The 21,692-nt window shown below is 48.2% G+C and overlaps 1 protein-coding gene across 1 annotated transcript in view; it reads left to right on the forward strand.

Moving 5' to 3' along the window:
• The window catches only part of LOC123661797 (phospholipid-transporting ATPase ABCA3-like), a 47,322-nt gene extending 28,070 nt beyond the window's left edge, over window positions 1–19,252 (forward strand). Inside the window, exons 27-35 of the mRNA XM_045596737.1 lie at window positions 2,247–2,369; window positions 4,173–4,317; window positions 4,866–4,979; window positions 5,050–5,183; window positions 7,129–7,276; window positions 7,364–7,571; window positions 13,351–13,499; window positions 18,764–18,849; window positions 19,082–19,252. Of these exons, the coding sequence (XP_045452693.1) occupies window positions 2,247–2,369; window positions 4,173–4,317; window positions 4,866–4,979; window positions 5,050–5,183; window positions 7,129–7,276; window positions 7,364–7,571; window positions 13,351–13,499; window positions 18,764–18,849; window positions 19,082–19,252 (1,278 nt within the window). The remainder of the gene's footprint in view (window positions 1–2,246; window positions 2,370–4,172; window positions 4,318–4,865; window positions 4,980–5,049; window positions 5,184–7,128; window positions 7,277–7,363; window positions 7,572–13,350; window positions 13,500–18,763; window positions 18,850–19,081) is intronic.
• Window positions 19,253–21,692: the final 2,440 nt, after the last annotated feature.

Raw genomic sequence — 21,692 nt, forward strand, 5'->3', positions numbered from 1 at the left:
TATAGACGAGCACAAGGACTTCGGCGACTATGTGCTGTCGGCGCTGAGCTACTCGCTGGCGCCGCACACGCTCACGGCCGGAGCCGTCCGCTGCGCACACGTCGCTAGGTTCAACGCTGGTATTGTATCTGTATATTTGTATTTATATAGTATAGCTTATAGACGAGCACAAGGACTTCGGCGACTATGTGCTGTCGGCGCTGAGCTACTCGCTGGCGCCGCACACGCTCACGGCCGGAGCCGTCCGCTGCGCACACGTCGCTAGGTTCAACGCTGGTATTGTATCTGTATATTTGTATTTATATAGTATAGCTTATAGACGAGCACAAGGACTTCGGCGACTATGTGCTGTCGGCGCTGAGCTACTCGCTGGCGCCGCACACGCTCACGGCCGGAGCCGTCCGCTGCGCACACGTCGCTAGGTTCAACGCTGGTATTGTATCTGTATATTTGTATTTATATAGTATAGCTTATAGACGAGCACAAGGACTTCGGCGACTATGTGCTGTCGGCGCTGAGCTACTCGCTGGCGCCGCACACGCTCACGGCCGGAGCCGTCCGCTGCGCACACGTCGCTAGGTTCAACGCTGGTATTGTATCTGTATATTTGTATTTATATAGTATAGCTTATAGACGAGCACAAGGACTTCGGCGACTATGTGCTGTCGGCGCTGAGCTACTCGCTGGCGCCGCACACGCTCACGGCCGGAGCCGTCCGCTGCGCACACGTCGCTAGGTTCAACGCTGGTATTGTATCTGTATATTTGTATTTATATAGTATAGCTTATAGACGAGCACAAGGACTTCGGCGACTATGTGCTGTCGGCGCTGAGCTACTCGCTGGCGCCGCACACGCTCACGGCCGGAGCCGTCCGCTGCGCACACGTCGCTAGGTTCAACGCTGGTATTGTATCTGTATATTTGTATTTATATAGTATAGCTTATAGACGAGCACAAGGACTTCGGCGACTATGTGCTGTCGGCGCTGAGCTACTCGCTGGCGCCGCACACGCTCACGGCCGGAGCCGTCCGCTGCGCACACGTCGCTAGGTTCAACGCTGGTATTGTATCTGTATATTTGTATTTATATAGTATAGCTTATAGACGAGCACAAGGACTTCGGCGACTATGTGCTGTCGGCGCTGAGCTACTCGCTGGCGCCGCACACGCTCACGGCCGGAGCCGTCCGCTGCGCACACGTCGCTAGGTTCAACGCTGGTATTGTATCTGTATATTTGTATTTATATAGTATAGCTTATAGACGAGCACAAGGACTTCGGCGACTATGTGCTGTCGGCGCTGAGCTACTCGCTGGCGCCGCACACGCTCACGGCCGGAGCCGTCCGCTGCGCACACGTCGCTAGGTTCAACGCTGGTATTGTATCTGTATATTTGTATTTATATAGTATAGCTTATAGACGAGCACAAGGACTTCGGCGACTATGTGCTGTCGGCGCTGAGCTACTCGCTGGCGCCGCACACGCTCACGGCCGGAGCCGTCCGCTGCGCACACGTCGCTAGGTTCAACGCTGGTATTGTATCTGTATATTTGTATTTATATAGTATAGCTTATAGACGAGCACAAGGACTTCGGCGACTATGTGCTGTCGGCGCTGAGCTACTCGCTGGCGCCGCACACGCTCACGGCCGGAGCCGTCCGCTGCGCACACGTCGCTAGGTTCAACGCTGGTATTGTATCTGTATATTTGTATTTATATAGTATAGCTTATAGACGAGCACAAGGACTTCGGCGACTATGTGCTGTCGGCGCTGAGCTACTCGCTGGCGCCGCACACGCTCACGGCCGGAGCCGTCCGCTGCGCACACGTCGCTAGGTTCAACGCTGGTATTGTATCTGTATATTTGTATTTATATAGTATAGCTTATAGACGAGCACAAGGACTTCGGCGACTATGTGCTGTCGGCGCTGAGCTACTCGCTGGCGCCGCACACGCTCACGTTGCCGACCCTACCCTTAATCCCCCCATGAGCTCTGATCACCTTACTCACCACAGGAACACAACACCGCTTGAAAGCAGTATTATTTAGCTGTGATCTTCTGTAAGGTTGGGGGACTTCCCCAGTCGGGCTGCTCCAGATTTTGAATAGGACGTTTCCGGCTGTGTCCTACTTCAGTTCTATGGCCCAAGGCCTATATGAGTGTATTCAGTAAATGAAGTTGTGAATGTACATCAATATTTATTGTGAATTTGCTTGTTTCGGATCTATTCATATAATATCTAGAGAAAATCATCATATACACTATTGTTGCAGCAAATCTTACAGAGCCACTGAACTACTTTAGCATAAGCGAAAGAACTCCTGGAGGCCTCATGATTGCGCTGTTGGTGCAGTTTATTTTTTACATGGTAAGTGTCCTTAAGCCAATAAACACATTGATGCAAACTTAAATTTTATTGCGTTTTATAATCTTCATATAATATGCCACTCTGCTTGAGTCTACTGCATTAAAACCAGCAACGAATACTTTACTATGACAATGCCTTTAAATTACAATAAGTAATCTACTATGATTTAGAAAAGGCCTATGATAGAGTGATGAGGAATGAATTGTGGTCAGTATTGTCCCTGAATGGTGTGAACAGTGTCCTCATACGAGCATTGCAATCTCTTTATAGGGATTCTAGTGCTTGTGTGAGGATAAATGGGGCATACACTGAATGGTTTAATATCGAAAAAGGTGTTAGACAGGGATGTGTAGCGTCACCGTGGCTGTTTAATCTATTCATGGACAATTGTTTGACAGATTTAAAAGAGAATGAAAATGGGTTGAGAATGAATGAGTTACTCGTCAAATGTTTTCTCTATGCTGATGATCAAGTATTACTTGCGTCTTCGCCCGAGGAGTTGCAGGAGATGGTAACTAATATGAGTGGAGCCTTTGTAAGAAAGGGAATGAATATGAATGTAAAGAAGACGAAAGTGATGGTGTTTGAAAGAGATGAGGCAGTGACAGACTGCAGTATCGTGATTGGAGATGAACAAATTGAACTGGTGAATGAGTTTGTGTATCTGGGTTCAAAGTTTACAAGAGATGGAAAGTGTGAGAGTGATATTGAAAGAAGAGTGAATGCAGGAAACAGGGTGAATGGAGCTTTGCACTCTTTTATGAGCAGTCGGAGGATGTCTAACAAGGCTCGTTTGGCTGTGTATGAGGGGTGTTGGTTCTGACACACTACGGAAGTGAAAGTTGGGTATGGCAGAAGAAACATGAAAGCAGAATAAATGTAGTTGAGATGAGAGCGTTAAGAAGTATGAGAGAAGTTAAACTGAGTGACAGGATAAGAAATGGTGAGATAAGGAAACGTTGTGGTCTGAAAGAAGATGTAGTGACAAAAATTGAGAAAGGTATGCTCAGATGGTTTGGTCATGTCGAGAGAATGAGTGAAGAACGATTGACGAAAAAAGTGTATAAGGTGAGTGTGGATGGAAGGGTTGGAAGGGGTAGACCTAGGCGGACGTTCCGAGACCAAATAAGGGACGTCTTGAAAAAAGGCCAGGTCAAGAGTACCCTAAACCGAAGAGCATGTATGAAGGGAATAATGAAAGTGGACGAAGCGAAAGAAGTATGTAAGGATCGTAGCAAGTGGAAAGAAGTGGTCCCTGCCTACCCGTCTCTGCCTACCGTATGTAATCTACTATGAAGAAAATAAGTTGTTTAGTCGAATTCTTTAATCAGTATTGATGTACTAACCAATTAATGTGATCTACAAGACCTACAAAAATTTGAAGGGTGGTAGATAAAAGCCGGGAGTTATGTAATATTACTAGCTGACCCGGAAAACGTTGTTCTGCCCTATGGATATGATGCACCATTATCACAAGGGGTATAATAATAAAGCCTATTATCAGACCTAACAAATATACACAAAAAAACGAGTGTGCCTTAGACCACACGACTGAAGTAAAACTTACGAAACGTAACTCTCTTTCTATTTTCACTAACTCATATCTCTGTTTCAACATCCGTTCGCCTCGCCCGATCACACTTTTCGTAACGCTCTTATCACGCATTCTCTAGCTTTCTCCCCAAGTCAAGCGTTCGTAAAGAAGTTTCCCTAAAAAAATCATAAAAATTTCATGCCGTTTCCGAGGAGTTCTGTAACAAACACTGAGACGAAATTTTTATACAATATCATGTACGTTCCCAGGCTATAGTGATGCTAACCCAGTACGGTGTGTTCAACATGATGTTCGACCGTGTATTGAACATGGGGTACCGAGTCACGTTACCCGTTGATTTGGATGAGATGGTTCGCGCAGAGAGAACTTATGTTGAGAGGGCCATCACACTGCGTGAGTATTGCAACACTAGCTGAATCAACGATTTTGTTTACCACTGCTGTGAGTTATATGATGATATCCTTCTTCTACGTGGAGAAAGGGGTCGATGCCCAGCAGGATGTTACAGGCTGAATCGTGTGATATCGCCTCATATGCTGTCTGTAAGATAAGGCACCTTAGAAAAAAAAAAACAGTAATTAGCAAATTTCTCATACTCTGGATTTAATGTTAATAATAAATTTTTCCAGAAAGTTATTTACGTTAATTTATAACATAATTTGCAAATTTAGTAAAGTGTATTAGAGCGTATAATTTAATATTGTCTTTTCGTCTAAAATATTTTTAGTAACATTTTTTAGGAAACTTTTCAATTTGGTACTGTCAAGTAAAAAGGACGTACATTCACGTCCCTTTAAGGATGCTTTTGTGTCGAATGATATGAAACGATCTCAAAAATGTACTAAAAATTAAAATCATTAAAATATTTGTCTGATTAATTTGCTTGGTCCAAAATGAGTAATATACTATATTACAAGTAATACATTTGTTTTTTTTTTTAGCTAAAAAACAGATCCCGGACGCGATGCTTGTTAACGATCTTCACAAGAAATATTGGCGTATATTCGGCAAGCCGTGCAACGCAGTTCAAGGCGTCAGCTTCTCAGTTAAAAAGGGTATGACTTTTCTTCTAGAATCACTTGTATCATGTCGACAGAGAAAAGTAACTATTATCATAATATTTAGGTGAATGTTTCGGGCTGCTGGGCGTCAACGGCGCGGGCAAGTCCAGCACGTTCAAGATGATGACGGGCATCGAGTGGCCCACGCGGGGCTCTCTGTTCGCTAATGGATACTTCATGTCCAGGTTCTCGAGTGATGTGAGTATACTTCTAATTACTAATACTGATAAGTTGCGCAGATGTTAATAACTATGACTTAAGCTATTTTACCATTGCATGAGGTGGTCACCCATCCGCCTGCCGAGTGTGGTGACTATGACCAAAATCCACGAGTTCTCGACAAAACCTTGTGTGACAATATAATAACAACAACATTCAAATATGCGTCGTTAGATTAAACGTTGTTACAGAGTGCATTGAAGAAATAAAGGTTCACTGCTCGTTCCCCGTAGGTGATAGCGTGATAATATGTAGCCTATATGTTAACCGGACTTCTTATTAATATTCGTGCCAAATTTGAAGTAAATCCATGCAGTACTTTTTGAGTTTATCCGGGACATTCATACAGACAAACAGACAAAAATTCTAAAAACTATATTTTTGGCTTCGGTATAGAACGTAGATCACACCCCAAGTATTCTTTTAAAAAATATTCAATGTACAGTTTTGTCTTTCCTACCATTTTATTATATGTATAGATGTTAGTCCGTTCTACACACAAACAATTCTCAAAAAAATAAAAAAAAATTATGCGAATGGAGACATTGTCAAATCTAGTCACGCGACCAAAGAAAGTGAGAATTCGAGCCTGTATGATGGAAGATAGATGCTGCTTGATACCAAGTTCTTCCAGAATGGACGTGTTGGTCTGGAATTGATTCCAGGACACTCTCAACATTCTTGTCCAGCACCACATCTCGAGAACGTCTATTTTCTTCTTCTCACTTTCTCGCAGGGTCCACGTCTCCGAAGCATTATGGAATATGGAGAATACCAGCGCTCTAATTAGCCGAGTCTTAGTGGTCTTGGTGGTTTTAAGATTCCTCCATATTTTTTGCAGCTTATCCATAGCCGATCTTTACATCGCCACGCGGCGATTGATTTCGTCTATACAGCCTCCGTTGTTCGAGATCAACGCTCATAAATAGACATAAGATTGCACTACCTTACAGTTCGTTATTTGTGTCACTTCTGGCGAGGTGTCGTTAATCCGGTCGACAATCATGACTTTATTCTTGCTGCGATTGATCTTGATACCGAATTCTACATATGGATTCCATATTTTGAAGAAGTTCTTCCATATGGCAGATACTAGGCCCGGATAGGGCCAATGTCTACCTAGGCCATATCATTCAACTAGATCGATACAACTTCGAGAAGGAAGCCGTTAGGAGGATTCGGTTGGACTGGGCGGCGTTGGATTGGCGGGCTTCGTCGACTCTTCACTTCGAAGATTTCTCATTGCTTGAAAACAAATCTTTGAGCAACGCATTCTGCCTTTAACATACAGTGCAGAGACGTAAACACTGACGAAAGGTCTACAAGGTTTATCTCAAATATAGGATCAGAAATGAGACTGTTCGCGAGAGAATGAAAGTAACCGATTTTGTCACCGCCTGTATAATAGCAAGTTGAAGCGGCAGTAGTAGTGAAGTAGCAGTAGTACTGGTCGCATATGTCGACCTATGTAGCAGGACCGATAGCCGCTAGAGCAGACGTCCTGTAGTGGAGACCGTGTGTTGGCAAACGCAGTGTGGGACGTCCTCCGGCCCGCTAAACCGATGATGATACGTAAGATTTGCCGTAAGATTAGGATGAGGATTGCGGAGCACCGGGATGTTTGGTGCGAACTTGGGGAGGCCTATGTCCAGCAGTGGACCGCTAATCCACAACAGTGTCAAGCTAGTGGACCAATAGGCTGAAGTAGTACGAGGCCGTATTTTTTTTAATGTAGAGCTATAACATACCGTGCGATACATTGCACGATGTAACGTGGGTGTAGTTGAACTTGGTAACAAAACTGTTAGATTATCCTTGAAATTATAAATATAAATAAATCGCACGAAACAAAATCATTTTGCTAATTTTTATATAGTTTTAGTTTTTTGTTCGTAGTAATTACTTATAAATTTCACATCCACAGTATATGCAGTCGCTCGGATACTGCCCTCAGTTCTCCGGGCTCGACGGGTTCCTCACGGGCTATGACAACTTGAAGCTGCTCTTGACCTTACGAGGACTAAACGCCGCAGACGTCGAGAGCGAAATCAAAGCTTGGATCGAGACCGTCGGTGAGCGACTCAGATCCGAGACGGGAAAGGACCGATTCCATATAGTTTCCCTGTGGATAGTATTGAAGTGACTTACCCGTGCCGCAGGTTTGGAGCAGTACGCACGGCGCGCGGTGTCGGGCTACTCGGGCGGCTGTGCCCGTCGGCTGGCGGCGGCGGCGGCGCTGAGTCGCGGGGGGGCGGTGACGCTGCTGGACGAGCCCACCGCCGGGGTGGACGTGGCCGCGCGCCGCAGGGTGTGGGCCGCGCTGAGGCGCGCCCAGCCGCACCGCGCCGTGGTGGTCACCTCGCACAGGTAACGTGTGTGCGTGCGTGTGCGTGTGCGTGTGTGTGTGCGTCTGTGTCTGTCTGTGCGTGTGCGTCTGTCTGTGCGTGTGCGTCTGCCTGTGCGTGTGCGTCTGTCTGTGCGTGTGCGTCTGTCTGTCTGTCTGTCCGTCTGTCTGTCCGTCTGTCCGTCCGTCCTTCCGTCCGTCCGTCCGTCCGTCCGTCCGTCCGCGTCTGTCCGCGTCTGTTCGCGTCTGTCCACGTCTGTCCGCGTCTGCCCGCGTCTGTACGCGTCTGTCCGTGTGCGTGTGCGTGTGAGACGTGCTACACCTATATGAGTGTCGGTAACGAGTGCGACGTGTCCGCAGTATGGACGAGATGGAGGCGCTGTGCGGGCGGATCGCCATCATGGCGGGCGGGCGGGTGCGTGCGCTGGGCGAGCCGGCCGTGTGTGTGTGTGTGACGTGCTACACCTGTATGAGTGTCGGTAACGAGTGCGACGTGTCCGCAGTATGGACGAGATGGAGGCGCTGTGCGGGCGGATCGCCATCATGGCGGGCGGGCGGGTGCGTGCGCTGGGCGAGCCGGCCGTGTGTGTGTGTGTGACGTGCTACACCTGTATGAGTGTCGGTAACGAGTGCGACGTGTCCGCAGTATGGACGAGATGGAGGCGCTGTGCGGGCGGATCGCCATCATGGCGGGCGGGCGGGTGCGTGCGCTGGGCGAGCCGGCCGTGTGTGTGTGTGTGACGTGCTACACCTGTATGAGTGTCGGTAACGAGTGCGACGTGTCCGCAGTATGGACGAGATGGAGGCGCTGTGCGGGCGGATCGCCATCATGGCGGGCGGGCGGGTGCGTGCGCTGGGCGAGCCGGCCGTGTGTGTGTGTGTGACGTGCTACACCTGTATGAGTGTCGGTAACGAGTGCGACGTGTCCGCAGTATGGACGAGATGGAGGCGCTGTGCGGGCGGATCGCCATCATGGCGGGCGGGCGGGTGCGTGCGCTGGGCGAGCCGGCCGTGTGTGTGTGTGTGACGTGCTACACCTGTATGAGTGTCGGTAACGAGTGCGACGTGTCCGCAGTATGGACGAGATGGAGGCGCTGTGCGGGCGGATCGCCATCATGGCGGGCGGGCGGGTGCGTGCGCTGGGCGAGCCGGCCGTGTGTGTGTGTGTGACGTGCTACACCTGTATGAGTGTCGGTAACGAGTGCGACGTGTCCGCAGTATGGACGAGATGGAGGCGCTGTGCGGGCGGATCGCCATCATGGCGGGCGGGCGGGTGCGTGCGCCGGGCGAGCCGGCCGTGTGTGTGTGTGTGACGTGCTACACCTGTATGAGTGTCGGTAACGAGTGCGACGTGTCCGCAGTATGGACGAGATGGAGGCGCTGTGCGGGCGGATCGCCATCATGGCGGGCGGGCGGGTGCGTGCGCTGGGCGAGCCGGCCGTGTGTGTGTGTGTGACGTGCTACACCTGTATGAGTGTCGGTAACGAGTGCGACGTGTCCGCAGTATGGACGAGATGGAGGCGCTGTGCGGGCGGATCGCCATCATGGCGGGCGGGCGGGTGCGTGCGCTGGGCGAGCCGGCCGTGTGTGTGTGTGTGACGTGCTACACCTGTATGAGTGTCGGTAACGAGTGCGACGTGTCCGCAGTATGGACGAGATGGAGGCGCTGTGCGGGCGGATCGCCATCATGGCGGGCGGGCGGGTGCGTGCGCTGGGCGAGCCGGCCGTGTGTGTGTGTGTGACGTGCTACACCTGTATGAGTGTCGGTAACGAGTGCGACGTGTCCGCAGTATGGACGAGATGGAGGCGCTGTGCGGGCGGATCGCCATCATGGCGGGCGGGCGGGTGCGTGCGCTGGGCGAGCCGGCCGTGTGTGTGTGTGTGACGTGCTACACCTGTATGAGTGTCGGTAACGAGTGCGACGTGTCCGCAGTATGGACGAGATGGAGGCGCTGTGCGGGCGGATCGCCATCATGGCGGGCGGGCGGGTGCGTGCGCCGGGCGAGCCGGCCGTGTGTGTGTGTGTGACGTGCTACACCTGTATGAGTGTCGGTAACGAGTGCGACGTGTCCGCAGTATGGACGAGATGGAGGCGCTGTGCGGGCGGATCGCCATCATGGCGGGCGGGCGGGTGCGTGCGCTGGGCGAGCCGGCCGTGTGTGTGTGTGTGACGTGCTACACCTGTATGAGTGTCGGTAACGAGTGCGACGTGTCCGCAGTATGGACGAGATGGAGGCGCTGTGCGGGCGGATCGCCATCATGGCGGGCGGGCGGGTGCGTGCGCTGGGCGAGCCGGCCGTGTGTGTGTGTGTGACGTGCTACACCTGTATGAGTGTCGGTAACGAGTGCGACGTGTCCGCAGTATGGACGAGATGGAGGCGCTGTGCGGGCGGATCGCCATCATGGCGGGCGGGCGGGTGCGTGCGCTGGGCGAGCCGGCCGTGTGTGTGTGTGTGTGACGTGCTACACCTGTATGAGTGTCGGTAACGAGTGCGACGTGTCCGCAGTATGGACGAGATGGAGGCGCTGTGCGGGCGGATCGCCATCATGGCGGGCGGGCGGGTGCGTGCGCTGGGCGAGCCGGCCGTGTGTGTGTGTGTGACGTGCTACACCTGTATGAGTGTCGGTAACGAGTGCGACGTGTCCGCAGTATGGACGAGATGGAGGCGCTGTGCGGGCGGATCGCCATCATGGCGGGCGGGCGGGTGCGTGCGCTGGGCGAGCCGGCCGTGTGTGTGTGTGTGACGTGCTACACCTGTATGAGTGTCGGTAACGAGTGCGACGTGTCCGCAGTATGGACGAGATGGAGGCGCTGTGCGGGCGGATCGCCATCATGGCGGGCGGGCGGGTGCGTGCGCTGGGCGAGCCGGCCGTGTGTGTGTGTGTGACGTGCTACACCTGTATGAGTGTCGGTAACGAGTGCGACGTGTCCGCAGTATGGACGAGATGGAGGCGCTGTGCGGGCGGATCGCCATCATGGCGGGCGGGCGGGTGCGTGCGCTGGGCGAGCCGGCCGTGTGTGTGTGTGTGTGACGTGCTACACCTGTATGAGTGTCGGTAACGAGTGCGACGTGTCCGCAGTATGGACGAGATGGAGGCGCTGTGCGGGCGGATCGCCATCATGGCGGGCGGGCGGGTGCGTGCGCTGGGCGAGCCGGCCGTGTGTGTGTGTGTGACGTGCTACACCTGTATGAGTGTCGGTAACGAGTGCGACGTGTCCGCAGTATGGACGAGATGGAGGCGCTGTGCGGGCGGATCGCCATCATGGCGGGCGGGCGGGTGCGTGCGCTGGGCGAGCCGGCCGTGTGTGTGTGTGTGACGTGCTACACCTGTATGAGTGTCGGTAACGAGTGCGACGTGTCCGCAGTATGGACGAGATGGAGGCGCTGTGCGGGCGGATCGCCATCATGGCGGGCGGGCGGGTGCGTGCGCTGGGCGAGCCGGCCGTGTGTGTGTGTGTGACGTGCTACACCTGTATGAGTGTCGGTAACGAGTGCGACGTGTCCGCAGTATGGACGAGATGGAGGCGCTGTGCGGGCGGATCGCCATCATGGCGGGCGGGCGGGTGCGTGCGCTGGGCGAGCCGGCCGTGTGTGTGTGTGTGACGTGCTACACCTGTATGAGTGTCGGTAACGAGTGCGACGTGTCCGCAGTATGGACGAGATGGAGGCGCTGTGCGGGCGGATCGCCATCATGGCGGGCGGGCGGGTGCGTGCGCTGGGCGAGCCGGCCGTGTGTGTGTGTGTGACGTGCTACACCTGTATGAGTGTCGGTAACGAGTGCGACGTGTCCGCAGTATGGACGAGATGGAGGCGCTGTGCGGGCGGATCGCCATCATGGCGGGCGGGCGGGTGCGTGCGCTGGGCGAGCCGGCCGTGTGTGTGTGTGTGACGTGCTACACCTGTATGAGTGTCGGTAACGAGTGCGACGTGTCCGCAGTATGGACGAGATGGAGGCGCTGTGCGGGCGGATCGCCATCATGGCGGGCGGGCGGGTGCGTGCGCTGGGCGAGCCGGCCGTGTGTGTGTGTGTGACGTGCTACACCTGTATGAGTGTCGGTAACGAGTGCGACGTGTCCGCAGTATGGACGAGATGGAGGCGCTGTGCGGGCGGATCGCCATCATGGCGGGCGGGCGGGTGCGTGCGCTGGGCGAGCCGGCCGTGTGTGTGTGTGTGTGACGTGCTACACCTGTATGAGTGTCGGTAACGAGTGCGACGTGTCCGCAGTATGGACGAGATGGAGGCGCTGTGCGGGCGGATCGCCATCATGGCGGGCGGGCGGGTGCGTGCGCTGGGCGAGCCGGCCGTGTGTGTGTGTGTGACGTGCTACACCTGTATGAGTGTCGGTAACGAGTGCGACGTGTCCGCAGTATGGACGAGATGGAGGCGCTGTGCGGGCGGATCGCCATCATGGCGGGCGGGCGGGTGCGTGCGCTGGGCGAGCCGGCCGTGTGTGTGTGTGTGACGTGCTACACCTGTATGAGTGTCGGTAACGAGTGCGACGTGTCCGCAGTATGGACGAGATGGAGGCGCTGTGCGGGCGGATCGCCATCATGGCGGGCGGGCGGGTGCGTGCGCTGGGCGAGCCGGCCGTGTGTGTGTGTGTGACGTGCTACACCTGTATGAGTGTCGGTAACGAGTGCGACGTGTCCGCAGTATGGACGAGATGGAGGCGCTGTGCGGGCGGATCGCCATCATGGCGGGCGGGCGGGTGCGTGCGCTGGGCGAGCCGGCCGTGTGTGTGTGTGTGTGACGTGCTACACCTGTATGAGTGTCGGTAACGAGTGCGACGTGTCCGCAGTATGGACGAGATGGAGGCGCTGTGCGGGCGGATCGCCATCATGGCGGGCGGGCGGGTGCGTGCGCTGGGCGAGCCGGCCGTGTGTGTGTGTGTGACGTGCTACACCTGTATGAGTGTCGGTAACGAGTGCGACGTGTCCGCAGTATGGACGAGATGGAGGCGCTGTGCGGGCGGATCGCCATCATGGCGGGCGGGCGGGTGCGTGCGCTGGGCGAGCCGGCCGTGTGTGTGTGTGTGACGTGCTACACCTGTATGAGTGTCGGTAACGAGTGCGACGTGTCCGCAGTATGGACGAGATGGAGGCGCTGTGCGGGCGGATCGCCATCATGGCGGGCGGGCGGGTGCGTGCGCTGGGCGAGCCGGCCGTGTGTGTGTGTGTGACGTGCTACACCTGTATGAGTGTCGGTAACGAGTGCGACGTGTCCGCAGTATGGACGAGATGGAGGCGCTGTGCGGGCGGATCGCCATCATGGCGGGCGGGCGGGTGCGTGCGCTGGGCGAGCCGGCCGTGTGTGTGTGTGTGACGTGCTACACCTGTATGAGTGTCGGTAACGAGTGCGACGTGTCCGCAGTATGGACGAGATGGAGGCGCTGTGCGGGCGGATCGCCATCATGGCGGGCGGGCGGGTGCGTGCGCTGGGCGAGCCGGCCGTGTGTGTGTGTGTGACGTGCTACACCTGTATGAGTGTCGGTAACGAGTGCGACGTGTCCGCAGTATGGACGAGATGGAGGCGCTGTGCGGGCGGATCGCCATCATGGCGGGCGGGCGGGTGCGTGCGCTGGGCGAGCCGGCCGTGTGTGTGTGTGTGACGTGCTACACCTGTATGAGTGTCGGTAACGAGTGCGACGTGTCCGCAGTATGGACGAGATGGAGGCGCTGTGCGGGCGGATCGCCATCATGGCGGGCGGGCGGGTGCGTGCGCTGGGCGAGCCGGCCGTGTGTGTGTGTGTGACGTGCTACACCTGTATGAGTGTCGGTAACGAGTGCGACGTGTCCGCAGTATGGACGAGATGGAGGCGCTGTGCGGGCGGATCGCCATCATGGCGGGCGGGCGGGTGCGTGCGCTGGGCGAGCCGGCGGAGCTGCGCGCGGCGCACGCGGCGGGACACGCCGTGCTCATCAAGCTCACCACCCCTGCAGCCACTGATGGTGAGCGAAACCTTGTTACGGATATGCTCATCCATGTTTCACTTTCATTCTCTTTTAAATCTGTTAAACAATTGTCTATGAACAGATTAAACAGCCATGGTGACGCTACACATCCCTGTCTAACACCATTTTCAATATTAAACCATTCAGTGTATGCCCCGTTTATCCTCACACAAGCACTAAGAATTCCTATAAAGAGCTTGCAATGCTCGTATGAGGACACCGCCCACACCATTCACGAACAATGCTTACCACAATTCATACGTACTTTGCTAACAGTGGGGTTCCACAGGGCTCTCATTTAGACCTCCTTCTGTTTCTTGTTTTCATAAATGACATAACCCAGTTTATCAAACATTGTAGATGTTCACTATTTGCAGATGATTTGAAAATATACAAAATAGTTAAAACCAATTCAGACATAGATTCGGTGCAAAGCGATCTCAATAATATAATAGAATCACAATAAAATGACTCTTAACGTAGGCAAATGTTTCCATATAAAATTTACCCGGAAGAAAAAGCCGCTTGTCTCTATTTACTCTATTGGAAATGTTATCTTGCAAGAGAAATCACAAATTAAAGACTTAGGAGTTATTACAGACGGCCGTTTAACTTTTGTGGCACATGTTGATAATGTAGTTGTTAAAGCTGCACGAAATCTTGGTTTTATCAAGCGGAACACACGGGGTTTCTCAAGGCGAATAAAAACGATATTATATTATTCTCTAGTGCGCAGCTGTCTTGAGTACGCCAGTGTTATCTGGAATCCTCAGTGCAGTATACACTCTCAGCGTATTGAGAGCATTCAGCGTGCTTTCACGAGGTATCTTGCTTTTTACGAAAGCAATTTTTCGCACAGACAAAGTGTACGGGGAGCGTTTGGCAAGGTTCCACATGATTTCTCTTCGAAGTAGGCGTGAGGTTTCAGATCTGACTTTCCTGCACAATATATTAAATAATAGGGTTACCAATTCTGAAATAACAGAGAGGATACTCATATCGGTTTCCTCTAGGACACACAGAAGTATCCACGCGCACAAGATATCTTACATTCCATGCGTAAAGTCTCACATTGGGAAACAAGCTCCTCTAGTGCGTTTGTGTAACAAATATAATAGTGTCAGTAAATCGATTCAAGGCATTGACATTTTTCACGACTCTCTCTCTCTGTCTTTAGATGTAAGTTACTTAATTATTATAAAACGCATGATTAGCTTAAAAACAAAATATTTAATTAATTTTAATTTATCTTACAGTAATTTTAATTTAGATTTTAATTTTGATTTTAATTTTGATTTTGGTTTTGATTTTGATTTTAATTTTAATTAAAATTTTTCTATTTGGAATTTTTTGATAATTTGATTTGACTTTTGTTATTTCCCTATTCTTAATTACTTAATTAATGATAATTTGTTTCTAATCGTTATTTTGATTAAATTGTTCAATTGTTTAATTTTATAAATGTATATGATAATAATATGTTCTCTATTTTTGATTTTGATTATTTTGCTTGTGATGATGATGGGGTGTCACTCTCTTTTTTTTTAAATATTGTAAGTGTTGAACTATATTAATGTAGGTATATCTAAAGTTCAAATATTTTAATTATTTGTGATTTTTTGTGCTTTAAAACATTATATTCCAAAATGTTATGTACACTTGTAATTGACATGCATATCAGATACTTTGTTATTATATATTTGTAATTTAATTTTTTTTTATATGTATGTTGTAAGTGTGCTTTTGAAAATAAATAAATAAATAAATTCCTCATCACTATATCATAGGCTTTTTCTAAATCCACGAACGCGCAATAGACTTTTTTGTTTTTAGCCAAACACTTTTCGGCTATGCACCGCAAAGAAAAGACCTGATTCGTACATTCCATTTTCTTTCTAAATCCCGCTTGTGCATCCCATACTTTTTCGTCTGTTTCATTCACAACCCTCTCAATCAACACTTGCATACTGTTTACCGACGACGCTGAGGCGTATACCGCGGTAATTTATGCAGTCCTGCTGTGACCTTTTTCCCTTGTACAATGGGAAAATTATGGCTTTGCACCAGTCTCCCGGTACTTGCCCATTTCGCCAGTACAAATTGAAAAGGCGGTACAGCTGGCTACTACTATGCCATGTCCAGCCTTCAACATTTCGACGGTAATCCTGTCATACCCTGCAGCCTTACCTAATCTCATACTTTCAACGCTTTCACTATTTCATTCATGCTTGTCTCACTTTCATCAACATTTATACTCTCATCCATGGAAGGTGCCGTAGGTTGTGCCTGCACTTCTTCTCTTTCGAACAAACTTTCAAAATACTCTTTCCATCTCTTTAACATACATTCTTCTCATTTTATATTACTCCCATCTTGACTCCTGATTGTACTCAGTTCCGAGGTAGAGGTTTTTCCTCTGGCAGTTTTGATGGATTTTCAGAAAAACTCGATGTTTGATTGGAAATCTTCAGTGAACCTTCTATCAAAATCCACCTTTTGTTCTTCTTTCTTTCTAGACACAACTTCTTTCGCCGCTAATTTCAATCTTTTATACTTCGTTCTTGCTTCCTCTATCTCGTAATCCGTTGCCTTTTGAACTTTTTGGTTAGCTTTTGTCGCTAACCGATCCAACCATGCTTTCTTCTTTTCTTGCACAGTCTTTTATACATCTTTATCCATCCACACATTATAGTTATTTCTTCCTTTCCTTCTTTTAGCTACCCCGCATACCTCAATAGCAACATTAACGACCCCTGTCTTAAATTTATCCCACAAATCTTCAATCACACCTATATCTTCTATGCCTTTAAAACTTTCTTTCAGTTTCTCTACATACTCGTCTTTCTTTTCCTTTTCTTGTGGGTTTTTCACTTTCACTCTGTCCAAAACACTCGTAGGCTCGGCCCTTCGGTGTCGCCACCGTTTAAAGAAGCCACGCATTCGGGCTACGACCAGGAAGTGGTCTGTGTCAAGGCCTATACCTTTGTATGCCCGAGTGTCTAGCACTTTCTTCTTCAGTCTCATCCACTATTATAAAATCAATCATACTTCTAGACTTACCCTCATCTCTCGTATACAAATGGATCTTTTTATGGTCAAACATTGTGTTGGCCACGAAAAAATTCCATTTCAAACATATTTCAAGTAGGCTTCTCCCATTGTCATTCACTCTCTCGTCCCCAAATGTATCCAGAACTCTTTCATACCCATCACGCTTTATTCCAACCCACCCATTAAAGTCTCCTAACATCACGATCCGTTCATTTCCTTCGTACTTATTCAAGACCTCTCCCATGCTGTCCCAAAATTCCTCTCTCTCTTGTTGGGCTTTTGATGACCCACCTCCCTGCAGCTATGTCATTGCATAGACCCCAACGATTAACAAGCGGATGAGTCCGACTTTTAGCCTGATCCAGAGGAGTCTTGGGCTTACACATTCATGCTCCCATCACACATTCAACCATTCGAGAGGAAAGAATCATACCAACTCCCTGAAAGCCTCGGCTGGTTTGGGGACTCCCGACCGGTATGCCGTGTAGGGACCATGTACTGTGGTGTCACATCCCAAGTTTGAGGTATTCTCTCAGTTGGGCCAAATTTTGAGCAAAATATTTCCTGCTGTCATCAACCTTAAAAAATAAAAAAAATATTAGTGTATTCGTAAATTCTTGTTCAATATTGTGGAATACTCATACGATTCAGAATTTTACCTTTTCTAGAAGACATATAATGAAATGAAGCAAGTATTGAATCGTTATGCTTATAACAAAAGAAACGATACTCTCTTATGCCCGGTGGCTATATTCAAAATATGGATCAATTACGAACCGTTAAATTTAGAACATATTTTGTTCGAGGACAAGACGAACAAACGAACGGTAGATAATGGTTTGTAAGCAAAAGCCTCCTCAGTGACTCCTCAGTGACCACCAATACGGCTTTCGTCAGGGGCGGTCTACTGGAGATCTTCTGGTGTATGTCACACACTGCTGGGGCGAAGCCATTGAGAAACATGGTGAGGCGCTTGCTGTATCACTAGATATCTCGAAGGCCTTCGACAGGGTTTGGCACGCAAGTCTCCTTAGCAAACTTCCTGCTTACGGCATCCCTGCTGACTTTTGTAGCTGGATTTCAGACTTTTTGAGTGAACGGTCGATCAGAGTGGTCGTGGACGGCTGCTCCTCTGACCTGATGGTTATAAACGCCGGCGTCCCTCAAGGTTCTGTTCTCTCTGCAACTCTTTTCCTGCTCCATATTAACGACATGCTACGACCAGGCATTGTTGGATACGCAGATGACAGTACGATTGTTGAGAGATATTTGTCCAGCGCAAAAGACAGCAGGGACGTAATACGTTCTCAGAGAGAGGCCATGGTGGAACGAACAAATTCAATACTGGGGCAAGTATCCCAATGGGGTGATTGCAACCTGGTCACGTTCAACGCCGCCAAAACGCAGGCCTGTTTATTCTCCACCAAACGGAGTCCTTTCAACTTGACTCCTACTTTCCGTGGTACACCTGTCCCTGTGCCCGATACCCTCGACCTCCTTGGCATAGAGTTGAATTCTAACCTCAACTTTGGCAATTACATTGAGTCCAAAGCGCAAACTGCGGCCAGAAAGCTTGGCATCTTAAATAAGGTTAAGCGATATTTCACGCCTAAACAGCTTCTTACGCTATATAAAGCTCAAATCCGATCGTGCATGGAATATTGTAGTCACTTGTGGGATGGCTCAGCTAAATATCAACTCGCCACACTGGACTCAGTGGAACGCAGAGCCAAGCGGCTTATCGGTAATGCCAGTTTGGTGAAATCTCTTCATACTCTGGCTCACCGAAGAAAGGTTGCCAGTCTAACGGTCTTTTACAGGTTGTACTTTGGAGAGTGTGCCCTGGAGCTGCACGAGCTCATACCCCCATCTCCTTTCTTCCATCGGACTTTCAGACGTACCGCAGGCTTCCATCCCTACCTGATTGATATACCTTTCATTCGTACAAAGCGCTTCGAATCATCTTTTTTAATGCGCACAGCCAAGGAATGGAATTCCCTGCCGGCGTCTGTATTTCCGAGTTCATATAACCCGAACATGTTTAAAGCGCGAGTGAACAGGCTTCTTCTGGGCGAACTCGCTCCATCTTCGACCTCGTCTGTGCTCTAGAGCTAGACTGAGGTCAAGAGTAAGCCCATATCGTAATAAAAAAAAAAAAAGCAACAGTTTTTCGCCGGCCTCTGTTTCATATTGATAATGTTTCATTCCAGTAACTGATGGACCTTCACCTGAACTCAACCGCTTGAAAATGGCATTGAAAGAAAAATTCAATTGCACCCTGCGAGATGAGCACAAGGTAAAGTATAAAACTGCTTTTGAGGTATCAAATACTAGTTTTGTGGAAAACATTCACCTTGTGCATAAAATCTAAAAATGTGCTCGTCTCTCAGTAAAAATTGGTATGACCGTTCTAGCATTGGATTCATGTTTACAGGGAAGCTTATATCAAAGACTCCGGACTTATTCCAAATTAGTCTTAATTGATTTCTGTAGCCATTTCTGAATTCAGAATGAAAATAAATTTGCAGACGATGTTGCACTACCACATCGAGTCCCCGCTGCGCTACAGTGAGCTGTTCTCGGAGCTGGAGCGCCTCAAGGGCGAGTTCGCGCTGTTCGAGGACTACTCGCTGACGGAGACCACGCTCGAGGAAGTGTTCTTGTCTCTGGCAAGGGAGGACGGGCCCGCGCCCGTCTAGGGCACACATGTAATACATGTGTGTATTTAGTTCGTAAATATTTTATTTTAAAACGGAATATAACTAAACAGATCATCCACTATAAAAGACAAGTGATCTCAATAAAAGAAGTCGTATATTATTTTAGATGTTCCTTGTAAAGGACGCTAAACGTTAATGTAACATTAATTCCTGCCACAGATTATATTTATTCTTTGTCAATTATCGGTAATTTAGTATTGCTATACTTAGCTTTTTAACTTTTTGTGATGTTAGTCATTAAGTGTACTTAATTTTTTAAATTTAAATCTATACTAACTTTTAACGGCAGTTTGCCTATTGTAGGAATGTCCCTGACTATGTTAGTTTGATTAGTTTTACATTTATTGCATGAAAGAATAAGAGGGTTATTTATTGCTACCTCACTACTAGAATTCCTGCAGTATTACATGATTAGAATAAAAGGACAAACAATTATAGATAAACGTTCCACTAAACGACCGCAACGATTGTAAGGCCCTCTATCGTTCCACTTAAGGCTCGTGGTCGTCGCGAGCGATCGCTCGATGTCATACCACATTCGCGACCACATCGCGCCCACTTCGCCCCCACTTCGCCCACAAAATTTATGTGGGTCAGAGTTGGCTTTCATTAAAACGTGGTGGGAATTTAAAAAAAAAACAACTCAATATCAAATTGTGAATGTTGTCTCTCATTCGCTTAGTCAAAAACGCAACGACAAATTCATGGGAATATCCATGTTGAATTAAGTTTTACTCCAATCCGTGCGAAATATTTACTTACTACCCCCACAGCTGCGTGTTTTTATCATACCGCGATATTGCGAGTACACAGAGCTCAAATATGCGTTCCACTTATAAAATTCGCCTACAATGCCTGCGACGTTTTTACGTTAGTGGAATGGCAATTTCAGCGGTCGTGATCGATGGCGTTGCGGGCCTTAAGTGGAACGTAACCATTATAGTAAGTTTGAAATTATTAATTACTAGCTGGTATCCGCGACTTCGTCTGCGCAGGATTAGTAAATACTTCGAGTAGCTTATTATCATATTATCGTCTCAATATCTATCTTTATACCAACATTCATCAAAATTGATTCTGGGATATAAAAATCAATTTTTATTGTATTTATGGTTCACTGTTTAGGCGATAATGGCTTACTCATAAAAGATACATATATGCTGTCCGGACTTTTTTGTAGAACTAATAAAGATAAACATTTTTCTTATACATTATATATGTATAAACTGTACAGTTTTTTCAGCGTACGCCAGCATAGCTCGCAGATGGCAGATTGTTCCGACTTGACAATTATCGTTATATTTTGGACAATTCATACACTATTAGTGGGATTCTCCAAATTATAACGTTATGAACTAACTGACAAAGTTGTAAACTGTTTATACAAAGGATTTGAATTATAGAATGTTAAGCGCGTTTAATAAAAATTGTGTTTTCACGCCTTCCTAATGATCAATAAATATACGGTACGTATATTGTACGGTACAATTCGTGTATAAGTCTGTTCTAAAAAGTATGCCATTATTAAGGGATTCAATGCGAAAGAATTTATAAGTACGTAATACGAAAAAAAACAACCAAGCTTGAGTTCATAATATGTGTGTTGATAAAAGGTTTCTTAAAAACCAAAGGCTTAATGATTCAAGTAATTTTCCCTTGGTCTTTGGGCACGAAATTCTAAAAATATACATTACTATATTGGATGTTGTGCTTGCGGCAGAATTTTGCAAAAATTTGACACTTAGGTCATTTTAAGCTAACGCATTGTGGTTTTTATATGGTAGCTTGTTATATGTATCTATTAGCAATGATTGCAAAATTGTAAGCTTTATAGAGATTTAAGGAAATATGTGTGAAACTATTTTCACACATTGATACAGGTTTTTTTTTCTTCGAATTTTTATATTGAATTTATTTATTATTAAGAAATGACACTAGATTAAATAAACTGTTCTTATAAACACTTGAAAGAAAGAAAAAAACGTCCATATGTAATCGCCTATTTCTATGTCAAGACCTAGTCTTGCATTTAGGGTTGCATTAGTTCTCTTTTACTGTCATTAAAGGAGTGAAATAGTTTTTTGATTTTACTGAAGCAGCCTTACTCTATTGGCTGTAGATGAGTGAAAACATGGTATACATATGGTATTCGCATTGTCCCTGTAATTTTAGCATTTTGTTAAGTCGGCTCTTCAATACTATTTCTGAACAGTTTGAAATCATCAAATAACAATGCACCAACTCGTCTAATTACTCACTTTTTTTAATTATATTTAATTATTTTGATTGATTACAAAATATTTCCACTATTGTTCTGATTTTTTTTTATTGCGTGTTCAAAAGTAAATAAATACTTTGAGTATATACTTTTGATATGTATTCGACTTGTTTCTTAAAAATAAAATCATTGCCCTATATT

This window comes from Melitaea cinxia, chromosome 17 (assembly GCF_905220565.1).
Source record: "Melitaea cinxia chromosome 17, ilMelCinx1.1, whole genome shotgun sequence".
NCBI classification, from domain to species: domain Eukaryota; kingdom Metazoa; phylum Arthropoda; class Insecta; order Lepidoptera; family Nymphalidae; genus Melitaea; species Melitaea cinxia.